Source organism: Corylus avellana, chromosome ca7 (genome assembly GCF_901000735.1).
Source record: "Corylus avellana chromosome ca7, CavTom2PMs-1.0".
NCBI lineage: Eukaryota > Viridiplantae > Streptophyta > Magnoliopsida > Fagales > Betulaceae > Corylus > Corylus avellana.
Genome location: NC_081547.1, coordinates 9,039,112 through 9,064,541, shown reverse-complemented (window position 1 = coordinate 9,064,541; position 25,430 = coordinate 9,039,112). Strand labels below are relative to the sequence as shown.

The 25,430-nt window shown below is 35.2% G+C and overlaps 2 protein-coding genes across 4 annotated transcripts; one reads left to right on the top strand and one right to left on the bottom strand.

Annotated features, from left to right (window-relative positions):
* Positions 1-2,130: 2,130 nt before the first annotated feature.
* On the top strand, positions 2,131-3,954 carry LOC132186845 (dof zinc finger protein DOF3.1-like). The gene has a single exon (XM_059600940.1). The coding sequence runs from the start codon at positions 2,681-2,683 to the stop codon at positions 3,344-3,346; it is 666 nt and encodes a 221-aa protein (XP_059456923.1). The 5' UTR covers positions 2,131-2,680; the 3' UTR covers positions 3,347-3,954.
* A 6,021-nt stretch (positions 3,955-9,975) lies between these two features.
* LOC132187147 (ubiquitin carboxyl-terminal hydrolase 7) lies at positions 9,976-23,108 on the bottom strand. Of its 3 annotated transcripts, none has more exons than XM_059601345.1 (18): positions 22,972-23,108; positions 21,478-21,623; positions 21,135-21,170; positions 20,936-21,043; positions 17,477-17,577; positions 17,225-17,351; positions 14,739-14,798; positions 14,580-14,647; positions 14,246-14,296; positions 13,858-13,966; positions 11,882-11,970; positions 11,587-11,656; positions 11,235-11,315; positions 11,023-11,118; positions 10,885-10,933; positions 10,643-10,750; positions 10,476-10,550; positions 9,976-10,205 (listed from the first exon to the last, which is right to left on the bottom strand). In XM_059601345.1, the coding sequence occupies exons 1-18, from the start codon at positions 22,979-22,981 to the stop codon at positions 10,150-10,152; spliced, it is 1,440 nt and encodes a 479-aa protein (XP_059457328.1). In that variant the 5' UTR covers positions 22,982-23,108; the 3' UTR covers positions 9,976-10,149. The 3 variants fall into 3 exon arrangements, with proteins under 3 accessions (XP_059457328.1, XP_059457327.1, XP_059457329.1); XM_059601344.1 differs by having other exon boundaries at positions 10,643-10,762; positions 22,972-23,105; XM_059601346.1 differs by lacking the exon at positions 22,972-23,108 and having other exon boundaries at positions 21,478-21,633.
* Positions 23,109-25,430: the final 2,322 nt, after the last annotated feature.

The following is a 25,430-nucleotide window of genomic DNA, read 5'->3' as shown; positions in this document are numbered from 1 at the left end:
TTAGCCGTCCATCTTTGCTACAATTACCGTGGGACCCTCGAATCATAGTGGTCAGTCAAAATTTCTAGATGCATATGGAAAACACGTAAGCATAGCAGGCAGTCCAATTAATTACATTATAAGTGGGATCCACGTCCTGTGTGATGACACATAACTTTCGCAAATCTATCTAAAATATATTTAGCTGTCACTCTAGCATTCATAGTGCTTACAGCACTCATAGGGTTCGGCCACGTGTTTCGGGCGATCCTGGCTCGGTGGTGACGGAAACTTTAAGCTAGGATTCCAAATACTCGCTGGTCTCATAGTTGGACACTTGTACGGCAACGATTTGTCAACTTGATATTTCAACGGTCTCGATTTGCTGCTGAAAACCAAATGATGCTTTCGTTTGGTTGTACCTGCTTTGTTTGCACGCGAGCTTGCCATCGGCGTGGCCGCTTCGGCTTATCATTTCAGGCTTGGCTCCGTAAGGCATTCGTCGCTTAATGGCCAATAATTAGAAGCATAATCATTAATTAAGCGGGAATTAAGCGTTGGCTCAAACTTCGAGCTCAGTCGGCAAGGCTTTCATATTAGTTTTTGTTTTTTTCCTTTTTGTTCGATAGTGCTTTAGTTTTTAATATAATATAACGGTGAAAGTAATTTTAAATAAATAAATTTTTTTAAAAATTTTTAAGAAAATTTTACTTAAACTTTTGGTGGGTTCACATGTTTCATTTATTATTAATTTTTTTTCTTAATTAAAGGAGAATAAAACATGCTAACACAGCAAAAATATATACGTAAAATGACTATTAACGAAAAAATTTTCTTTTATTAATTAATATTTTATTTTAACAACAAAAGCCAAAAGACAATAAAAAAGCATTAACAAACAAAGCATACCGTCTTTGTCACTTGTGACAAGGGCAGTAGAATAAAACATGTCAATACTTTTGTTAATATATGAGATACTAACTACTTCTTTCGTTTTCTAAATAATTATTGAAATTTTTTCAATTATATTTATCAAGAATTTGTGATTCATTTTTCACTTTTCATTTTGAATATTCTTCAACTCTTCAGTGTAAAAATAAAGAATAATACCAATTTAAATCTATATTTTGTAATGTCCTATGAATTTCTAAGCTTATTGAAAAACTTTTCTTTTTGTCTTTCTATGTTTTTTTTTTTTTTTTTTAATGAAAAATTGATTTAAAAAGAAGTAATTTTGAATTGTTACACAAAAGGAGCCCTTAATCATTAGCACTAGGCACGATAGGTGTGCTTGTCAGTTGGAATAAAATTAACAAATAGATTGTAATTATACATTAAAGCGACTGTAGGATATATAATATGCTTAGAGAATGTCAACCAGCTTATGGAATACTCTTTTAACTTGTCCATGAAGCCAGTCATGTCTTTTTGTTTTTTAGTTACTCCAATGGTGTGTTCTCCTACTTCAAAGATACCCATGGAAGAAAAGGTGTCACAAACTAATTGTATATATTTAATCATGTTCACTATGTACATTGTTTCATGTGTTTTGGGTTAAACACTAATCATGCCAGTTGACATTTGTTGGATATTGACAATATAAAACAAGACCGGTTATGCTTTCCCCTTTCAGAGGAGCAAAAATTATGAACTTATGTTGTTAATAGATTAATATGCGATTGTCATACAGCTTGATGATCCGATTGTTAAAAAAGGAAAACCAAGAATTGATTTATACAATCACGTTATTTTGATAGTAAAAGAAAAGAAAAATTAAAACAAGACTGCTTATGCTTTCCCATCCCGGAAGAGCAAAGATCAAGAATTCTATGCTATTAGTAGATTGATGTACGACAATCATACATACAGTTTGATAATGTGACTGTAAAATAGCATTCTACTAAGTAGTACTGTCTTTCCTAAGTTAAGAGGGTTTTGTAATTAATTGATATTGACAAAAATTATTTTTTATTGTTACGTTATTCTAACTATAACAGTCCTCTACTAGATAGTAAATAGTATTGTTCTTTTTATCATTATTATCTTAATTCTTAAGTTAAGAGATAATTAGTGTTAAGGTAAAATAAAGGGTTTAGTGGAGGTAGTGGCAGTGTGGAGTGGAAGCTTAGCCAATCCCGAAAACCACTCTCTATTTGAAGACTGCTCGTCACTCTCACGCGTACACAGAGACAGACAGCCCTAGATTTTCAGACCCAAATATCTCCTTCCTTTTCCAAAAACTTGACTTCTCTTTTAGGTTCCTCCACACAAATACACAGGCTTCAAGCCAGAATTTTTGATCGTCTGCTTTGCTCGTGTTTTCTCCTTTCCTCCATGAGCGAAAGCTTCACTTCTTTGCAGCTACAGGCTTTTTTTGTTGCAGACTGGTGGTGATGGGCGATTTGTTGGTCTCTTCCACAGAAACCCACATCTGGGTCTGAAAAATATCACACCTTTTTTTGTCGTCTTTACTGTGTTTGCTTTGCCACTTTACAGCTTCAAAGGTGAAGAGCCTATTGATCCTCTGAAAAAAACCCAATTCAGATCCTCCAAAACCCCAATTCAGTTCTAGTCTTCATATTCATTTTCCCCTCCCAAATTCTCCTCCAAGGCGTCAAATCTTCATAAACCCACAATACAGCCCTCAAAGCTCGCCTCCTTTTTCTTACTCCCATAGGGATTTGCTGCGTAAAAAGTCAAAATGCAAGACCCAGCGACATTCCAACCCATGAAACCCAACTTCCCAGAACAAGAGCAACTCAAATGCCCACGCTGTGGGTCCGCAAACACCAAGTTCTGCTACTACAACAACTACAATCTTTCACAGCCACGCCACTTTTGCAAGAATTGTAGGCGGTACTGGACCAAAGGCGGTGCTCTGAGAAACATCCCAGTTGGCGGTGGAACCCGCAAGAACGCAAAGCGGGCGTCAAACCCAAAACGATCCTCTTCATCATCTTCATCATCAACAGCATCAAATTCGGCGGTGCAGAATCCGCCTCCGGAGCCCGACCCGACCCGGATGTATGGTGCTGCGGCGGCAGCGGATCAAGAGCGTCGGATGCTGGACGTCACCGGGAGCTTTTCCTCGCTTCTGGCATCAAATGGGCAGTTCGGAAGTTTTCTGGATGGCCTGAATCCAAATGGGTCGGGAGCGAAAATGGCGCAAATAGATGAGTTTGCAGAGAATTTGGATTCGGGTCACGTTCTGGACACAGGTTCGGATCGAAACCCGGTAATGGCGGTGCAGAGTAATAGCAATTCAGAGAGTTATTTGGGTTTGGCAAGTGGTGATTCAAGCTGTTGGACCGGCGGCAATGGGTGGCCGGATCTTGCCATTTACACACCAGGTTCAAATTTTCAGTAGAGAGAGAGAAAGAGAGTTTGTTTTGTTTAATCTATTTATTTAATCTATACTTAGAAAGTACAGTGGTGAAGAGAGGAGCATGATTAAACTCAAGCTTTTTGTAGCATTTTCTAATGCTATGGAGGAGGGTGACATGCCACAAGGCCACAACACTAGCTTTTGTTTTTTTTTTTTTTTGGTGGTGTGTTTGCTTGTACTGATTATATGAATGAAAATATTTTTAAAACAATAGCATTATTGTTTTTTTTTTTTTTTTTTTTTTTGTGGGGGTTGGGGGTGGAGTATATGTCAATCCTTAATCATCATGTTATGCAAATGCAAGAAGCCAAGAACAATCCTTTACAAGGGCTGCTTGTTCTCATCTATAGGTTTCTATATATGTTATGTATGTATGTATAAGTATGTATGGCATTCTTGAATCTTGAAGGATTTTGAGATTTCTTCTTGATGATGAATATAATTAATACATTTTGAGAAGTGGCGGAAGATATGGGGAAATCCAATGTCCATTGTTCTTTTGTTTCCACTGTCTTTCAAGGAATAGACAAAGTTCAACTCCCAAGTCCCCCTCCACTTGGATATTATATACATATTTATCTTATTCTAAAGCTTTTGCTCTAAGTCCCACATTCTTTTTTCTTTTTGTTGACTTTTTTTGTATATGTATGGTAATTGCATGGAGCTTGTGTTAATTAACCCGAAAGAAATGTAAGGGGCATCAAATTAAAAGACGAAATAAAGCTTATACGTTGGAATGATGTCCATTTGATATATATTGGTGTATTGTTATGATTGGTTGGTAACAAAATTAAGAGCAATTAAGCATGTGCTCGACAGCCCAAAGTACTTGCCAACTCATGCAATCAAGTAAACTCTGGCATGGACCTTCAAAACAGTTGAAATCTTAAGTTGTCAAGGTTTGATGAATTCGAAATTGATTTGGTAGGTTGTAGGAATCAATTACTTCTGATCAATTTGATATATGCTAATTTTCAACCAAATATGTTGTATATCACCAATTGCTCTCTCTCTCTCTCTCTCTCTTTCTCATGGGCCACACCCCATGATGTTCTCAATAGGACCACTATTAATTATATGGTTTACTATTTCATCTATAATCAACTACTTCTGTGCTTTTTTGAGCATGTTTTGTAAAACTAATTATGTTGAAAAAAAGTTAAAAAATAATTATTATTTTTAAGTTTCTTTTTGTGATGAAATATGATCGGTGATTAATGAATTTCTTGTGGCTCGATTGACAATTTTTTTAACAAAAGTTATAATAAAAAAATAAAGGGGCGACAAAAATAGGAGAGTGAAGGAATTGCCGGCCAAAACGACCCAAAAACTCAAAAAATTTATCTCAAAATCAACTTTAATATTTTTACTTTTTACATTACATTAATAATTTTTTTTTTGATAAACTTCACTTTTGGTTTTCTGAATTTTCACGCGATTTTACAAATCTTTTTGAACTTTCAAATCTCTCATTTTAGACTCTTTGAACTTTCAATTACTTTCAATTAGAACCTTTCTGTTAATTTTAGCCATTAACAATACATAAAAAGATCAAAATGTCATTGATTTTTATTTTTAAAAAAATAAAAAACATTTTAAAAGTTGAAATTTTATATAAAAATTAGAGGAATAAATGTTATGTAACGTTTAAAATTTGACAGAGAAATTCATATTGAGAGTAATTGAAAGTTCGTAAGTTTAAAATGAGAGATTTGAAAGTTTATAGAGAATTTATAAAATCGAGTGAAAATTTAGAAGAAGTTTTTCCTAATTTTTTATTACAATTTAAATAATAATTACTTCAAAACAATTTTTTTCATTTTTTTATACAAAATATTCTAACAATTTTTTACATCAATCAAATCTTATACGGTTCTCGTCTCCGTTCACTCTTTTTTTCAAGTAGTTTGCCAAACACAGCCAAAGGTTGTCGATGTCAATCAAAAGGATGTGTGGCGCTCTGCTCATTGACCATCGTGACATACATGCATTTACTCTCTTGTGCTGTCCACGTTGTTCCCTACTCATTCACGTGATTTTTTTGAGTTGAGATTATCAAACATTTATTTTTTTATTTATTTTTGCCTTTAACGATACTTCTCAAATTTTGGTACAAGTTGTACACCGAGTACGGATGTGGTTATTTATATGGACAAATAATTTTTTCAAATCAGTTTAGTAAAAAATATATTTCAATTCATTTAAAATAGTGTCAAATATTTATAAACTTTTAAAACATACATTAAATTCTTAAGGTCATTAATAGCAGTTTACTAATTTAGATTAACGTTTTAAATGTTTATACACTTGGCACTAGGGGTGTCAAAAATTACCTGAGAACCGAAACTGGAAAACCGAGGAGTCAGTTCCGATTCCGGTTGCAAAAAATCTTTCGGTCTCGGTTTTTGACACCCAGTTATAACCGGGTATATATATATGTTCCAGTTCCAGTTGCCCAAAACTAAAAACCGGGGTACCTCGGTTCCGATCCCCAGTTTTGGCCAAAAACCAAGAAATCGGACCGGATTGACATCTTCGCTTGACACTATTTTAAATAAGTTGAAAAATATTTTCTCCAAACTAATTTTGAGAAAATTTATGTCCTATAATATTTATACCCATATTTGCGAAATGCAGATATTATTTTTAAACATTGGCATCCACATCATGTTAAGCTTTTTGGTTTTCTTTTTTTTTTATTATTATTATTATTTTTTGTCTCTATTATATTTGCAAAATGCAGATATTATTTGTAGACATTGGCATCCACATCATGTTTAGCTTTTTTTTTTTATTAATTTTTTTTTTTTTTATTATGGCTTATTTTACACGATTTTGAAATAAGTTGTGCCAGTTTTTAGTGTTTTGAACTTGTTTTAATTTTTTTTTTTTAAGTCCTAATATTTTGAAAATATATTTATTTTACATTATTTTTGCCTTTTTGCTCAATAGAATGAGTGAAGTGTGAAGAAAAAAAAATATAATTAATTAGTTAATTATTATCAGGTGTGTGAAATGAAAGATAATTGGGATCATCCCTAAAGTCCATGTTTTGTGGATCCCATTGTTGTATTATTTGTTTGTTTCCTCAAATAAAATAATGCTGAGGAGCTGAATCTGAAGTCACTACTAAAATTGGAATGGCTTTTACTTTTTAGGAAACGGTCAAATTTTTGCCAAGCTTCTTGTTGACTTTTGTTACTTCATGTGAGATTGTGATCACTTCATGATTAGCAATGCATTTATCAAATGTATAAAGAAGTCCCTTCTGAGATTTCTCTTTTTTTTTTCTTTTTTTTTTTAATTCTTGGTCAAAGTTCATGCAAATAATTAGTCAAAGATGTTATGAAGATCTTAGGAAATTTTATATATTTTTCAGGTAAATAAAAAAAAAAAATTAGTTTACACTATGTTTCTTTTTGATATTCTTCTGATCCTATGTGGATATTGTTTTCTAAAAAATTATAAACAAACAAACAAACAAAATTACCCCACTAGTCTCTCATTTTTTTTAGAAAACGATATTCACGTAAGATCAAGAGAACTTCAAAAGGAATCATATCATTTCTCATTTTCATTTTAGGTCTTACAATTTGATATTAGAGCTCATGGTCACCAACCAGAGAAGGTGAAGAGCAATCCCAAGATGCCTTGCAAGTGATAGACAACACCATTAATATAAAGGCAAATCGTTTGGTTTGGCCTCTATTGTGGGTTTTTATAATTTGTACCAGTCTATTGCAAATATAGGTGAATAGCCTTTGCAAATAATGGTGGGTGGTCTTCAATATACTGAGAGCATTGACAACTTGCAGAGGTAGTATGAGATTGAAGAAAGTTATTGTAGAAATTTAATCCATTCTCCATTTCTAACAGCATAGGAGTTTTTGCATAAAAATTTTCATGCGAAATGATACCCTCACCGGGCTTTGAAGGTGTTGGTGAATCATCTTCAACAATAAGAATTTCTAGAGATAGAGGTTCAACGTAATTATACTTGGATCAAGAGAAATATCATAAAATGTGTTTGAAAGATTTGACATTGATAATTGTAAATCACTAAGGACACTTGTCAAAGTTTAAGCAAGATGATGTGTCCACAAGATGAGGCATAAATTGAAGAAATGAGAACTGTCCCCTAGCCCAAGTTGTGGTAGCCTAATGTATTTCATGGCTAAGTACTAGGCCTGACATTTGTCATGCGGTAGAGTTGGTAAGCAGATTTTGATCCAATACATGAAGGACATATTGATAGGCAGTAAAACGAATATTTAGATATTTGAAAAACACACAAAAAAAAAAACAATAAAAAAAAAAACCCATAAAGTTATGTTTTGAATTAAGTGATCTAGAGGTAACATACTGCATTAATACAGATTTTGTAGGGGTTGTAGGTTGTAGATGACGGAAAGTCAACTAGCGAATATGTGTTCTTATTTGGTGGAACTACAATTTCTTGGCTAAGTAGGAAATAATATTGTGTTGCAAAATCCACAATGGAAGTCGAGTACATAGTGTGCACCACAACAATAAGTAATGCGGTTTGAATTAAACGTCTTGCCGACAATTTAAAAATTAAGTATACTTAACAGACCGACCAATGTGTTTTAAGACAATAAGAATGTTATCTCATTAATAAAAAGTGGAGCACGTGGCTCCAAAAATAAACACATTGATGTGAATTATCACTATATTTAAGATATAGTAGATAGGAGTAAAATTTAAGCCAAACTTTATTTCCCCTAACCTTATGATTCAGGGGTAGACTTTAGATAAATTCAAAGTGATTGTAGCAGAGAAATGACTAAGAAACACATAGGTGACCACTAGATGGTTTGGAACATAATCAGAAGGAACTAGAAATGCCTAGGTGAATGATATTATGCAATTTTGCCTAATAGGGTCATAATTACTCATTAAAGGTAAATGACAACAACAAGATACGAGTACTTATTTTGATAAGAGTTGATATATAGAGGTTCTTGGTACCAAGGTAATCGAGCCGAACTAAGTTTATCACCTAGTATTACAGTGTGATCAAGTAGGAGAAGATAAACATTAAACACCATAACAATGGTGGACACCCCTACACTATAATCTCTATAGATAGTGAGAAGTCATCAACTTGAGAAGGTGCAACTATTCAAAAGGGAGACAAAACCCTTCACAAGGCCTATAAAAAAGTTAATGAGAGGCACCAGTTGAACCACTCATTTTTCTGTCCATTCTCAGACTGATTTCTTCTTGAATTTTCCCCTACTCACGGGATTGTCCATCATCTGTTTTTTTTTTTTTTTTTTTTGTTCTAAGGTACAAGCGTACACCAACTCAGTACAATAGTAGTTTTGTACCTTACTTTTTTAGTGCAAAAAAATAAAAGATAAATGATAAACTTCCTAGGGAAGGGAAGAGAATGATAGTGATGACCTTAACTATTACTTTCTCCATCAGATTTAACCAAGACATGATTAATCCTAGAGCCTTTGCTGAAAAACAGAAGAAAGAAAGAAAAACGACCCGCTAGATTACCCCGTGTCTCTTTTTGGACAGTAATATATGGTGGTCATACGAGAGTTTACATTGCCGTACAACAGATTACTAAATAGCATTTCTCTTGTTTAAATCATCAAATCCCTTAGAAACCAATTGAGATTAGCATGCTCAAGTAATTTTTGGGTCATGAATGTTAGAATCCCATGCTCTCTCTAAATAAATGGACAGCATTATTTTCCAGGTGAGAAAAAGAAATAATAGGTGGGTGTGGGTTCCAGCTAATCTCGTGAGCTCACTGCTCCTAGTGATGCTACTCATTCCATGAGCATTACACACGCCATCATTGCCTTACCTCACCCACAAGGAATGGCAATGATGGATGATGAGTAGCTGCATGTCGTTTGATTTAACTGCATGTCGTCAACTCCAACACCAGGTTCTTCTCTCCCAGCTGCATGTCGTTTATCCTCCAAATTCGGCAACTCTCACACGGCTCTATAAGAAAATATTAATGTTCAACACATTGATAAAGACTTTACTTTTTGCGTAGGGATGACGTGTTACCAAACCATGCTGATGCCCTAGTTTTAACAATATTGGGGATCTTATATCATTTTCCTGATCAAGACATATTTATTAATATTGGAAAAATTGACGATGGAGATTCATTGTCAACTATTCTGATAAAGAACTTTTATCCACCAATAATGATACAAACTCTGGGGGAGTGTATTAATTGAAAACTATATATTAATTTGTTCGGTTTTGACATCATATCAAAACAGAACTGAACTTGCTTGTACGTTCTTGCATTCCACGCGCTAGGCCTACACCATCGACCATGAGGGAGTGGTAAGGACCATCTTCGTTTCATTGTCAAGATTTTATTTTATTTTATCATATTTAACGGTGTGCATGATGCCACGTCATTTTAAATGTCATGAAAACATTTTCACCATTAAAGCTGTGAAATTTCAGAGGCTCCTATTCCATCCGGCGTAGGTCCGAACCACTCGGTCACACAAGTCTCACTAACCCAACTAGGTTTCGGCAGAAAATGATTATTTGCAATTTTTTTTTCTTCATTCTGGAATTCAATAATAATTTAAAACGCACCCTCACATTAAAAGGCTGTAGCACACTTTTTTTTAAATAAACACCGTTACACCAATGGTACAATACGAAAACTCTGTAATGCCTACTCATTTCACAATCTTTGATCTACCATAATAGTACCTCTCGAGGCCAACCAAAAGTTGCTTCAACGAGTCCAAAACACAAGAGAACAAGGATTACATGGGGATAGTGCGAGCCTTGTACATGCATATATAAGCCATATGCCAATCACCTGAAACATGAAAGAAATTAAACTTCACAGTAGCATGATGATGTTCATGATGACAGTTATATAGCAAAACCATGAAGAGTTGGACATAAACTCATGATAAATAAATTTAAAAAAAAGTTGACAGTTGGATCAGTCGTCACAAAATGAATGCCTATTTTATTGGACATAGGCTAAGATGGATTGTTTCCAGTATCTTTTGGCTGTTTGCATATGTATGGTAGGGCAAAGTATTATGCTTATTGTATAAGTCCATATAAACTGCAATCTTACCTCCTCCAGAGAGTTTTGTAATGTCTTCCTCCCGCTGTGCGATTGGACTGTCATCATCATACTCGATCCATTTTCCTAAAACCAACAACAGTTATTCATCGGTTGTTCCTACATTTAGCCGAAGCTAATGGTACGAAGTACCAAACATTATATTCTAGAGAACTGACCACTTTCTTGCTTGACCCAACCAACATAATGCCCTGAATCAGCACTCCTACCCTTGTGGGTCAACACAGCAACCAAATCATAAATTCCAGTCATTTGTGTCTCACTGTCTGATTGGACACCTACATTATAGGATCATTTAGACAGTAAAAAAGAGGGACTACACGAACTAGATTTCCATGAAGCCATACGAAGTCTACAATAGACCCCAAGTTTAGCTAACATGGATAGTATAGGTTGCTACCTTCTTGGGATGTAGCCATAGATGGCTCACCGCTTCCATTTGATGATCCCTGTGTGCAAAGATGAGACAAGAGACAATTAAATTATGACACAGATATATGTGTTTTTGACTGCATGTATAGCTAGGTTGTGTAGTCACCTCTGCATTGGACATCTTGACATCATTGTCTTTTGAACTAGAGCCATCCTTGCTAGCTTTCAGACCAAGTTTTTTACCTTCCTCATCTCTTAGCCTCTAAATTTTACAATGTAGAAATGAAAATGTCCAACATAACAAAATAGTATAAATCAAATATTTTTTAAACGAAGATGTAACTTTAAAGTTCATCAAAGCCAAAGGCAAGCAGAAACCTGGCGAGGAGCTTCCAATTTTCCGCGGAGATCATCTGAACACAGATCATAAACATCTAACTCCAAAGGATAATCCACTTTCTGAGAGAAGTGAAGAGATTTAAATTAACATAGATACTGAAAATTTAAAATAGCAGTGAATCTGAATGAAATAGAGAAACTCGGCATCAGTGAATCTGAATGAAATAGAGAAACACTGCAGGTAGGCGTATACTTAACCCCCACCACACAATAATCATCTCATAGAAAACTTCTTTTCCATTTCTTTTTTAAAATTTCCACAATGATACAAAAGATAAATCCAACCTCTTGACTTTAATTAAACAACAGAATAGAAGAAAACTGGCATTACCCGCAAAATTTTGGCCTTCTGATTTGACTCCCTCTTCCAGAAAAACCGCACGAACTGAATGGTCAAGTACCTTGAGAAAAAATAAAAGTTACATCAGTTGTAAGAATTAAAATAAACCCACAAAGAATGTACAGGACACCCAACAAAGATTTTCTTATTCCTTGTATCAGCATAATTCAGAAATTAAACAGAAAGATCCCCATTGTTGTGCCCTATGAGACCACATTGTGCTGGCTTCCATGCTATAGAGAGGAGAAAATAATAATTTATAATCAGAAGAAGCTAATTATAATACCTTGGCAGGCCATCGATACGAGACTCTTTCAAATAAATTGCACTACGCCCCAAGGAAGGGGAAGCCTTTTCCAATTCTGATTTTAAACCCTACAAGAAGATTGTAAAGCTTATCCAACAACTCAATTTTGAAAGGAGATTTTCATTGTTGAAATGGCCATTTAAGAAAGACTATTTTTTTCCTGTCAAATTCTATAAGAGAATTAAGAATATGACAGATTGAAATAACATGGTGCAAGAGTTCAACAATTTTTTTTTTATAAGCAATTTCATATCATTAATAAAGCGTAGAGCGACGCAACCCTAGTAGATAGGAAGTTACAATTTATTGGCAAGTTCCCTAGGAAATCCTTCCCATCAGAGAAACAGCAGATGCAAACAAAATACAAGAGATCAATTGGCTTAGTAATGTAGAAATAGGTTGACACTGCACATTACAAACTCTCACCTGACAGTCAGTCTAAAAAATTTATTTAAAGACAATAATAACAACTTACCAGATCTCTGAAGACTGAGACTAACATTGTGTAATTCTATCTTGTTTTCAGCAATACTTTTAATGGATGATCAATAAAACATTTTCTAAATCCTATTATCGCAATCTCTTGTTTATTTCAGCAATACATGTGTAGGCATGTCACGACGGCTCACACCTTTCTGTAGTAATTCTCAGCATCGAAATCAAAAGTTTATCGCTTTGGTATCCTCCAATGGGGTATTCGAGTCATTTATTCGTTGAAGCTAAGGTTTTTGATCTTTCGGCAGAGGGGGGATGTCTCACAATGTAATGCACCACAAAAAGAAGCCGGGGTTTTTCTTGAGCTGCTTTCTTGGGCAATGTCAGCATGGAGTGGCTTTCAGCCACCTTGGAGGCGTTGAGTCAAGGGGAAGGGCAAAGGGAGTTCGCAAAGTCTTTTGAGGGTTAGCATTAGAGTGTTCATCACTCATAGAGGTTCAAACAGTCACGACCGATTTTTTACTTTGGTGGAATACGGTGGTGGCAGTCTGCATAGCTTTATCGTCATTCCTGAGGGACGAGAAGGGAAAGGATGGAAGAGTTGCGCTCTTGAGCTGCGAAAGGTGCTAGCTTTCTTCAAGATGTATGTCAGTGCTAGGTGTTCGCCTAGCAGAGTGTTTCTCAGTGGTGCTCAGATGTTTGGTATGGGCGGCTCTATATTGATGGTAGTGAAGAAGAACTCGACTGGGGCTGCAAGTAGTAGGTCATATGCAGAGGCTCTGTTAGGGCCAAGGCCAGTTCCGTCAAGTGCCATTAGGCACAGGCAATTATGGAATTTCAGATGGCAGTGGAATGAGGGGTTCAGATGTTGGAGGTCGGGGTGCACCTGGGGCATTCTCATGAAATCCCTTGAATCACGTTGGTGCTGTCTCTACAAAGGTCCTTGAGGGTGATATGGGAGTAAACCTGGACTTTTGCGCACTAAGAGGTTGACAGCCCTTCTAAAAAAGGAATTTGAATGTTTTTTACTTGCCTGATTATGTGTTTCTCTTGTATGCTTCTTGTGTACACTTGAGTGCGCCTTTTTGCGTTTTAATGAAATTCATTTACTTATTAAAAAAAAATAATAGTTATTGATGGTAAATACAATTAAAATCAATTCATTTTAGAAAAATAATTCACATTACCATCCATGCCTGGTTCGTCTATTGCAATGGGGAAGGCAAACAAATACCACATCACCATATGGATATGCTTACCATATAATTATGGCAACTGTTTTTGCAGTTGATCAAGATCGCTTGAAGTAATATGCAGCATATAACACAAGACTACAAGTGCAAACACAAACTTGAAGACAACATCATTATTTTTTCTGTTATATTGCCTTTGGGAGGCTGTTACCCCCTCCGGCCACGGGAGGGGGGAGGTTTGACAGTCCAAACGATAGAAAACAAAAGAAACATTCAATCCGTAATTGGAAAAAGGAGAGTTCTTCACAATTGGATGACAATACTTACATGCTTTAGTCCTTCATGCAAATGGTTCACCTCTTGTGATATGTGGCATTTAAGAGAATAAACTGATTCTGCCTCTGAGCTTTCTTCTCCACTTTCTTGGCAATGCACCCTGGCCCCACCAGCACAAATAACACATATAAAAAAATGTCAAACATTCTGCTTTTAATTAAACAAAACAGAAGAACAACATTAAATCCATGGATCACAAAAAGATGCCTATATATAAATGTATTAACTATGTATGGTCATTAATAAGCCAATCATGTACCAAGCAAGCAATAAATCCAATTTGTAAGCTGTCATCTATTGTGGGATGGACAGAGTCATAACTAAGCTTAGACTACTGCTCTAAAACAGTACTTAATTATGAAATAGTGCACATTACTACCTGCTAACAAGTTCGATGCCAAAGAGGGCCTTCACTGTATCTGGATTTTCACTGCAATTGAATGTCATAAGGATTAAGTTAAACTACTGGTTAAGAAAACAGAAACAATTAACCCACAAGTGCTGGTAAAACAAAGAGGATTAGGATTAGAGTGCTACAGAAGAAACTGCAAAATGGTACTTTTAACTTAAATTAACCAAGTTCCAAGGAGAAAAAGGGAAGGTGGGCACCGGGAAGTTTATGCAGATCAATTGTCTAAGATACACTTTTATGCAGCCAATATCAGTTCCAACACATACACACGTGCGTAGTACAGTAGGTAAAAGAAAGATACCTAGAACCAGTCGTTTTGAGAGACTGAGAAAGCGTATATAAAAGTTGAGTCCAACATTCTTCAGCATCCTGTTACACATTTAAAATTGAAAAGATCAACTTACTACCAGATCAAATCCGTATGTATGATTGTTAAAACCAGACAAAGGTAATTTAAGACCTGCTGCATGAAGACACCATTGTGCAGCTGGCCAAATTGAGGATACTTTTTGCGCAGCAACTGCAAACATAGAAACAAATGAACATGATACGTTTCCCTCCATTACCAGTAAGGAAAATGAAATAGCAATCAATCATTGAGATTAGGTTTGCCAAAACAATTTTTTAATGAAGAGACTCAGCTTTGATGAATTGGATGAACATCAAAACACTAGCAAAGCAAACCTAACAATGGTCAAGTAAATCATGACTCCAATATCAGAGATGGAAGGCAAAGTCAAGACAAAACACAAAACAACACAAAACAAAAAAAACTAGAAATGTTAAGAGTGTGTTTGGCCTTGCGATTTGGCAGGGTTAATGTGCATGTTTACACAAAATGGCAAAAACATTGGCGCTTTGAAAACGTGGAAAATCCATGTTTTAGCACAGCAGCTAAAGGATGCATTTTACCAACGCATGATTTTAAAGCCCAATAGTGTTTTCGTGCAGCAAGTAGCATAAACATCAGTTACCAAGATTGACCTCATGAAACAACTAAATCCCATGAATACCCGCCCAAAACAAGACCAAACCATTGTTCTCTCTTCTTTTCTTTTCTCTCTGCTCTCTCGTTCACTTCACTGCCATTGTTTGCTATGCCTGCTATGCTGGCCGTCGAGCCATTTTCTACCACGTCTCAACCTCCAAATATTAGGTAAGCATCTCACCTCATCTATCAAGCACGAGAAACAGTGAAACCAAATAATGCTTCTTTTTCAAGCTAACAATGTTGCTTCTTCTTCTGCTACTAAAAGTGATTTGCAACATTCTTCCTCCTCTACTTCAAGAGGGTAACGACTCTCTTTTTCTTTATTAAAAAGCTAGCCTAAGTACAACTGTTGATATCTTATTTTGTGAAGCATCAAGCGATGTGGATAGCTTATTTTAATATCTTATGTTTTGAGAGTAGTAAAATGTTTTAAATTACTTGAACTTACTTGGGAAGTTACAATTCAAGTGATTTCACACTAAACTCTTTTTTTTTATAACGAGGAACCCCTCCCACTTCGTATACTCACTCCTGTTAGGTAAACCTTGGACCCGTGTAAAGCGGCCCCTCTACACAGATCGAGTAATACTCCGGCTTCGCCGGCGGGCTGGCCCCAAGGAATTATTTGCACCCAAGGGGATTCGAACTTTAGACCTCATGGACTACCACAAAGACCAAGGCTCTTACCACTTGAGCCAACCTTTTGGGGTTAAATCTATTATAAAATATTATTTGCTTTTGGGGAGATTCAAACCTATGCTCTTGAAGTAATAAGATTGTTATTCAATCCATTAAACCAATCACATCATTTTTTATTTCACACTAAACTCTTGTTCCAATAAACCTTCTCATGGAGGGAAGCAGCTTTGGATGTTCTTTTGAATCATAAATATTATTGTTTGTCATGAACCTAGGTGGGAATCTATTGCTTTTACATTAACGTCGCGTTGGGTTTATTTCAGAGTTTTTGAACTACTGTTGCCATTTGTGACTAAACAGCTATTTGTTCGCCCAATTTGCATGAGCAAGATAGAGAGCCAACAGTAGCATTCCACTTCTCTCTTTCAAAAAACGCGTAAATATTTCAGAGGTTATTTACTTATTTAAAACATAACTGGTTAGGATGAACGTAATTCGTTGGAATGCAACTAAAGACAGTACTTTGTTAAGATTAAAAAAATATATATGCTAAAGACAGTCCTTTATCGAGCAGTAATATGGCATGAATGATCTCCACGAAGAACATAATTGTTAGATATAGTTTTCAACTTTAGTAATTCCACTTTTCCACTTCAAAAAGTTCATGCCAAATTATTAGGCCAGATTTATTCTATTTTATTGTCACAGTATGTACAGCTAGTTTATTTCCATATTATTATGTCCTTATTGGTAATTTGTACCTGACACAACTCTTTTATATCAATGTTATCCAAACATTCAATTGACAGAATCAACATTCTTTTATAAATTATACCAAACGCTTAACTGCAATTTTTAAAAATCATGTTTTCATAAACTACATTTAAAATCGCTATTTTTCAAACCGTACATTTTGAAACTGCAATCCTAAACGGACCTAAATGAACCATGGTCGTATACCTTTGCAAGGGAAGAATACAGAGCATGGACTGAATAACATTCTTCTAACCCATAACATGAGAATCCACATTGCATGAAATATCCAAGTTTATCATTTTATTTTGTATACCAACTTCACTAGCATTGTCCTTGGACAAGGTGCCAGTGCATAGACAAGTAGCAGCAAATGCACATGCTACATTATTTTTTACCAAAAATGTGCCAATCAAAATATTTTGGATTTATACCATAGCTTTTTCTGCAAAGTCCATGACACCATACCTTAGGTCATGGCACTCCAACAAGTAACCCAAGATTGTAAAGGAAAGATAAGAGAGGTGCAATATTAAACAAAAGAGTAAAACTAGAGAACAAACCATCCAAAATTGCATTGGTGCCACAGGCTTGACACTTTTATCAAGCTCATTAAATAAATCGCGTGTCGCTATAGCCAACATATGCGAAGATTGATCCACATCGTTGCTTTTTCCAGAATGTGAATACCTAATCAGAATTAAAAAGTTTTGATCTTGGTCACATAAAATGCATGCAAATTAAATATGAAAACAATCATTCGTAGAGCATATTCTGTAACAATTCATGTTGATTGATTGAAGAAGAGAACTCACTTGATCAAAGCTGACTTTAACTCTGGAACAGAATGCAGACATTGTAGTGTGGAATTCATGTAACAGGTGTTTCCCAAATTAAATAGACCAGCACTATGACCCTAGAAGCAAAAACAGCATGGACTAAGAATTTCAAAATATAACACAGAGGAATATACTAAACTACCAATATTAAAATAATGATGATAAACGGCAAGAAGAAACTAAATTAGTAAGAGAAAGAAGAGTAATACTACTTTTCATGCTGGCTGATGTGACGTGTTTTAAGTGACCTTTTTTTTTTTTTAAGTGGCTGACATGAGAAGCCACTTAAACATGCCACATCTAAACATGCCACATCAGCCAGAATGAATGTGAGGAGTAGCATTACTCAAGAAAGAATATCTTAATTTTCAAACTAAAGAAAAAAAAAAAGGTAAAAACACAACCCACATGCCTACATGGGATTGAATTTTGTTACTTCAACCTCCACCCTTAACTCATGGCAAAGGAGATGCCATAGTAGCATGGACGAAGTAGGGGTGGCGAGAGGGGGAAAATGACCCCCTGGCCCGGCTAGCTTTTAACCCGAAAATGCCTTACTTATAGACAGAAGCTTATTTTTTTCTTTTTGGGTAAGTAGATAGAAGCTTATTTATAGCTTGCACAACATGAAGTTATACACTGACAAACGACACCAGGAGTACACGGTGTAGACACGTAATTGCATCAAACTATGACTCTTTGTTTCCTAAATCACCATGCCACTCGTATCTGTGTTCCTTATCACCTGTAATCTAGCTCTAAAAAAATAGTTTAAACTTTAAACCTAGATTATTGTCCAAAATATCAGTCAGGTCTCACAAACTTTAAGAATAGGAGAATGATATGTCACAAGTGCATTGTAGCTTTCTGGGAGGTAAAGGATTAGATGAAAAAGGTAATACTAAATAAACAAGAAAATCTAGAGTTGTAAATTTTATCATAAGAGATAAAAATTGATATTAGTTATTGAGTTGCCCATCTGCATACAGTAAAATATTATAAATACCACATATTATTATCATATTGGTTATAACAAGAACATTGTTGGCACAATTAGTATCAAAATATTCAAATTCTATTTTATGTTTAGAAGGTGGACCTCCATTGAACATCAAGAACATCGAATGTAGCTTTATCATAGTTTTAGGTGTTCTTTAATAGATGAGCTTTGGGCAATTAGGCCCCATTTGGTTTGCGGAATAGACCCCTGGAATGGAATGGCTATTCCTATAAAATAGTCATTCTCTTGTTTGGTAAATTAGTAGGAGTTTATTCCTAGAAATAATTATTCTCGCGGGAATGACTAATTCCATACACAGAGGAATAGCTATTCATCTAAAAAATGAGAGGAATAGCTATTCCTTAAAGAATTGAATACATTTTCCAAAAACACGCATATTATTTTTTATTTTATTTTAAACTTAAAACAAAAAAACAAAAATTTATGAAAAATAAAGTGGGTGGCACAAAAGAGGCCGGGGGTAGCTACGGCCACCCCAAATTAGCTTCAGGGTTGGCTATGGCCACCCCGGAGCTCCTTTGGGGAGGCCACAGCCAACCCCGGCCGTTTCTGTGGGTGGCCAGCCACCCACTTTATTTTCTTTTTATTTATATATATATTTTTTTAATATGAGTTGAAAAAAAGATAAACAAATAGCATAGGGTTTTTAGTAATTTTGATTAAATTCCAACTAGGGCTTGTGTATTGTTACCAAACTAAGGAATATGAATAGTTATTCCATTCATTTTTCTTTTATTCCAGGTAATAACTATTTCTTTTCCTAATGGAATATGCATTTCGCGAACCAAATGAGCCCTTATAGTTGACATGTGACCTAAAGGCATTTATTAAAACTGATATTGAATTATTTATTTATTTCATTAATTATAATTTAATTTTTTTAAATCTATTTTACAATCTTGCCCCCATGAACCAAAATCTTCGCTCTGCCACTGCATAATAGGCACAACATGGTCATAATTTTCAAGTAGAACGGGTCAAGGCTAGCCTAAATGAAGCATCATTATAACCTTCTACGTGTTGTAAAGACTTCTTTAAAGAAAAGAAAAAACTTTTTTTTTAATAAATAATTCATGATCATTAATAGCGCAGAAGGGAGCAACCCTAGTGCACAGGAAGCATACAAGAGAAACCCTCTAATATGTAGAAAAAGAAGAACAAAAATCTTAACAAAAAAACTAAGGAAAACTAGAAAATGGTAGACTATTGAAGGCTGCTTATCCATGTGTAGCGGGATTTGACCAAAATATTTTTCAACTCTAACACCGAAGTCTCTCAATCTTCAAAGCTCATTGCATTCCTCTCTCTCCAAATACACCATATTAAACACAAAGGAACCAACTTCCAAACTTTTCCTTCTGTCTTTTCTATGAAACCAGACCAACAATCAATTTCTTCCATTGTTGTCTGAGCAACCTCCAAGCTTGTCAGAGCCCCAGCAACAATCTGCCTTACAATCATTGCTCCAACCTGCTACGCAACCCAATTCACTTACCTTCCCCATCCATTTTAGTTTTATTGTCGGTTTAACCCACCTCTGATAAACAGCCCAGCCTATCTAGCCTAACTTGACATCGTCACATATCTTCAAGAAAATTTAGCTTCAACCTTGCGTGATACAATTTCATTTTTGATAAGTAAACAGAAAACAGAGGCAACCCAATTTACCTAGAACTGCAATGTAATAACGTGATACAATTTCATTAATCCCATCACCCTTGGTCTTCTTTCCATCTGGCCCCATGGACTTATTATTTCTTCCATCCACATTTGCCCTAGAAGCAATCAGGCCCAATCCCTTCAAGCTCGCTCCTTTCCACACTTCCAAATCCTTTTCTCATGAACTAGGCTTACAAATTATATTAACATTCCAGGGCCCATACTTTTGGCCCACTTTTATCTTTTCTCCAGATGCCCACTTTTTTATACTCTAATTTGTTGATCCCATGAATTTGGTTCAACTTGGCATCATGAATTTAGAGAGAAAATTGCATAAAAATTATTCAAATATAGAAGAGATTTTGATTATTTCCTTTTTTTTTTTTCTTTTTTTTTGGGGTGGTAGATCCATAATAGTCATGATCCAAGTCAACATTGATAACACATTATTTTTGTAACTTACAACATCATGTCTAAGTTATTTGTTCCTTGATATATAAAGGGGCTAATGCAAGGATGTATTGATCTGTAGTCATATATCTAGCATATAATCATGAGGCTTAAGCATATGGTAATTATTGCGTGAGGTCAAACAACAATAACAACAGTTAAATATATCCATTCAAACAATAGCTTCTAACCTCGTTCTAAATACATAAAAGAAACAAAACAAATTCTTAATACATGTGCATAATTTGTATTACTTATAAAAGAAACATGTGCAGACTTCAGAACAGAAGAGTCATGAATCTTACCAAGGCAACCACTTGCTCTTCTTCTGGAAGATCTTCCATAAATACAGGGCCCTTCTCTGGAGCTTTGATAATCTCATCCGCAGTTCCCATCATCATTAATTTTTGGCCCTAGACAAAATAAATGCAGTGCATCGCATAAGACCAAAATTTAGAAGTACAAACAAAACCAGCAGCAAAGACAGTACGAAGATCAAAGCACCTCTTTTACTCCTAAAGTTGACCAATCTGCATCATCCTGCATTATCAAAAAAAAAAAAAGTTGAGTTTGAGAATTTAAAAGCTTCTTTGAGTGTATTGCCAACAAGCTCTAGCCAATACGGCACTTTCTCCCCATATAAGAATGAAGAGGGTGAGGCCATGGCTTCAGGACCCACTAGGTGGATGTGTAACTTACCAATTGAAAATTAAAAAAATATAGATTACTGGAAAATTTATTCAAGGGTGAAGCATGATTTGTGGCAGAACTACTCTATGATGAACTGGACTTGAACAAATCAAGATATGGTTCATTTTCAGCAACATTTACAAAGGCATTTACTTACCTTCAGCAAACCACCCTTAACCATAATCTTTTGTCTTTCAGGAGGAACCCCAGTTAGATCATACAACTGGCACTTGAAGACGTAAGGGGGCTGGCTAGTATCAATTTCCACATCTTTAAACATCTCCTTTTGCCATTTTACACTCACTGTAGACATACACATTGCAAATGTCACAAGGAGGGAACTAAAGAAGAAAAAAAAAGGGAGCACCAAAATCATAAAAAAAGACAACAAAAAATTTAGATGAAGCATCAACCTTTGACCTTAATCTAAGCGGCCAATGCTTTTCACCAATTTAGAAGATCAAGGCAAGAGGCTGACAACCATGGGAGTGCTTAGAGCACTAGCAGCAGCTTTCCTAAATCACATTCTCTTCTTTGAATGTAGAGAAAACTACTAAAAAATTACCCACAACAGACTCCCTTGGTGTTCCCTAAACCAAGGGAACACTAAAGCACTTTTGCTTCCTTAACATTATTTTAATATAAAAAGGTTCTCTTTCCTCTAACATTTATTTGGAATAATATTTAAACGGTTTTTTCTTTCCTCGCTCTCTTTTCCCTATCATTTATTTGAAATAATATTTTAATGGTATAGGGAATGGATAAGGGAATATATTGTGGAGTTTATTTGAATATGGAAGCAAACAGTTTGGTTCCCTAAATGTAAGAAAAATTTAAGGGAAGCTGATGCTAGTGCTCTTAGAGCATGCGAAAACTAATGCAACCTTAATAAATGAGAATTTTACTCAATCCACCTAACAAGAGATCATTATAGAGATAGCCGTAGGATAAAATTAAAGGACAAATAAGAGGGCATACTACACCCTCATGCAATAAGAAGGGTTTAATGAGAGTCCAAGCGCTGACAAGCATAGGCTTTCATCGTTAATGTTTTGTTTCATTTGCCTTGCCTCCAAAACGCTCCAATTAAGTTCATAGTTAGAGCTTCTTTGTACCTTAGAATTCAAGCCCGAAGCTCGTAGAGGACATAAGGCCAGTCATTATAAATGGTTTATTTCTCACTACTTGGAAGTAGCTCAAATCTCATGGAAGTGAATATCAGTTGTATCTCAAATCCCAATATCACAATCATTAAGCATTGCATAGCGGTGCCACAAATACGATTGCTGAACGGCTGAACAGTTTACTAGAATCCTAAAATTCCCACATAATAAAACGACAATCCGCTACAAACCCACATCTTAAAATTCAAAGATAGCCATAAATCAAGCTCTTAATGTTCCACTAAGTAAACATGAACGAACAAAATGCTTAAAACCTATATCATAAATCGAAAATTACACAGTTACCCAAATCCTAAAACGCAAATAAACACATTTATCACAATCTATTGTTCCATAAACCGAACATTAACGAACAATAATGATAAAAATAAATAAATAAATAAAAAGCAAAAATCGTAAACATTGGGCTTAATTAGTTAAATGGAAAATATAGCGGATTCAAAATCGAGCTCGAGAGGATCACTGACCTGTAATCATTGTTGAGAAGCTTCGACGTTTGAAGGATCGAGAGGGAGAGAGGGGCTTTGCAGTGCCTAGCTTGAAGAAGGGGGCAAACAGACGACGTGCTGCTATGGGATTCTATGTGGCTTTTATAGGGCAAGTCCGAATTCGGATCCGCTTAGAATTTGATCCGAGTTCGATTTGAATGTTCATACAGTGCCAATACGGGTCATTGGTGTCTCAAGCGGCCAGTTTTGGATGACCCGAAAAGCTTGGCTAGTTGCGACTATTTTGTACTCAAATTTATAATTAAGAGTCGGTTGGAGATTGTAGTTTTAATAAGTACGATTTAAAAAATTATACTTTTAGAATTGCTATTTTTAAAAATTACAAAGAAATTTGGTAAAATATGATAAAAAAATATTTTTTTTATCAAATATTTATTAAGCGAAATCATGATTTTGGTTGAAATTTACGCTTTTTCAAATGGGAAGTATTATTGCATATCAAATTATATACTTTTGCGGTTTTCTCTCCAAAATACTGTGGAAGTTATTAAAAAATAATAATTTGAAACAAATTTAAGGGGCTAGTAAGAAAAGGGCCACCCATTTTTTTGTATTTTTCCAGTTTTTTTTTTAATTATTGATAATTGTAATTTCTTAAAACTTGTTATTTTTTAATAACTTTAAGGATATTTTAGAGAGAAAATGAAAAAAAATGTATAATTTAATTTTAACATGTAACGGTAGTATGGAAGGCCCAAATATCACATTTTAAAGTCTAGAAGCGTAAAGAAAAATATAATTATAGTTCGTAAGGCTTAAATATATTTTTCCATTCAAAGCACTCCTGACAATCACAGATTAATTTATAATGCAACCTAATTTGCTCAATCCTTTAACTTTTTGAGAGCTTTTATTTTCTAAGGCGAAATGAAAAAGTGATGATAATTGGGAGTTTAGATATATTTTCCCTACATTTTTATTATTTGTCACAAATACAAATTGTTGGAACACTTTAAGTGAGTCAAATCCATTGGAATATGTGAGAATTGTAGGGAGATTTCTCTTTGTGTAAACAACTATTTTAGCTTTTAAAAAAATGAATCGAGTTTTCATTTGACGATCAAAATTTAAGAAGTTAGAACCGAGCTCTCAACTAATTTTTTTTTTTAAAAAAAAATAATACTTCAAAACTTCTCATTAAACAAAGAAATCAAAATAATAAGAGCGCCAAAGGGGTCTACGGGGGAAAAGCTCCGTAGACCCTTCGATGCTTAAGTTAGCAGTCGTATATGGGGTCAAAATGTAGCCGGAGCTAGCATTGTATATAGAAAAGATGATCCCTCTTACCGATGTCTTTAATTCCCTTTTATAGAGTTTTTCTGTATAACTGCCTCCTTGATCTTCTCCTTTCGGAATCATTTGAAATTGTGGGGAGATAATGTGAGGTAGTTGAAATAAGGTAGGACCTTATAAGATAATTACGGGTTGTTGAGAGATAATGGGACCCATTGTGAATTTTATCGCCAACAGTTGGAATCTTATATGTACTTGTGACCAAAGCCTTGGAGCTCCTGGAGTTGGCCTTTTTAAGGCTAAAGAATTGTAAGCAATCTTTGAAACATTGACTATTCGTAAATAGTTTTTGAACTCTTAAATAAAAGAATATCTATCAAACTATTAGCTATTTCTTTGCCATGAAAGATTGTTTGCACAACCTTTGTTTTCATATACAATTTTTATAAAATAAAATAAGTTTAATATTTATGGAAACACCCCTAGCAATCTTAAAAATAAATTTTAAATTATCTGTGATTGCTTGGCAGAGTGCTTTCGGCCGAGTGCTTGACCCCAGAGAGTGTCTCAGGACCTCTTGTCGAAGTTTTTGTTCCGAGCTCTCTGCTTTGGTCGAATGCTTGACCCTAGAGAGTGTCTCAGAACCTCCTGTCGGAGTTTTGTTCCGAGCTCTCTGCTTTGGTCGGAGCGTTGAACATTCCTTGATGAAGGATTTTATGTTCTAAACGGTTTTCTCTTACAAACATTCCGCTGAGGGTTTCATGTCTGAAAGGTTTAGTTGAGAAGATCCTTGGTTCTTTCCTCTAACTCCCTTCGGAATACCTGTCCGAGGGTTTAGTTGACAGGATCCTTGGTTCTTTCCTCTAACTCCCTTCGGAATACCTATCCGAGCGTTTAGTTGAGATGATGAGTTATAGTCTCTTCAACTGTGGATTTTCTCTAACTACCTTCGGAATACCTGTTCGAGGGTTTAGTTTAGAGGATTTCCTCTAACTACTTTTGGAATACATGTCCGAGGGTTTAGTTGAGAGGATGAGTTATAGTCTCTTCGACTGTGGATTTCCTCTAACTACCTTCGGAATACCTGTCTGAGGGTTTAGTTGAGGGGATTTCCTCTAACTACCTTCGGAATACCTGTCCGAGGGTTTAGTTGAGAGCATTTCCTCTGACTACCTTTGGAATAC

Coding starts and splice junctions, on each gene's coding strand:
- LOC132186845 (XM_059600940.1), top strand. CDS start 2,681: ATGCAAGACCCAGCGACATTCCAACCCATGAAACCCAACTTCCCAGAA.
- LOC132187147 (XM_059601344.1), bottom strand. Junction 13,967..14,245: donor GGCATCGAACTTGTTAGCAG/GTAGTAATGTGC, acceptor TGGTGGGGCCAG/GGTGCATTGCCAAGAAAGTG. Junction 11,119..11,234: donor AATTGGAAGCTCCTCGCCAG/GTTTCTGCTTGC, acceptor TGTAAAATTTAG/AGGCTAAGAGATGAGGAAGG.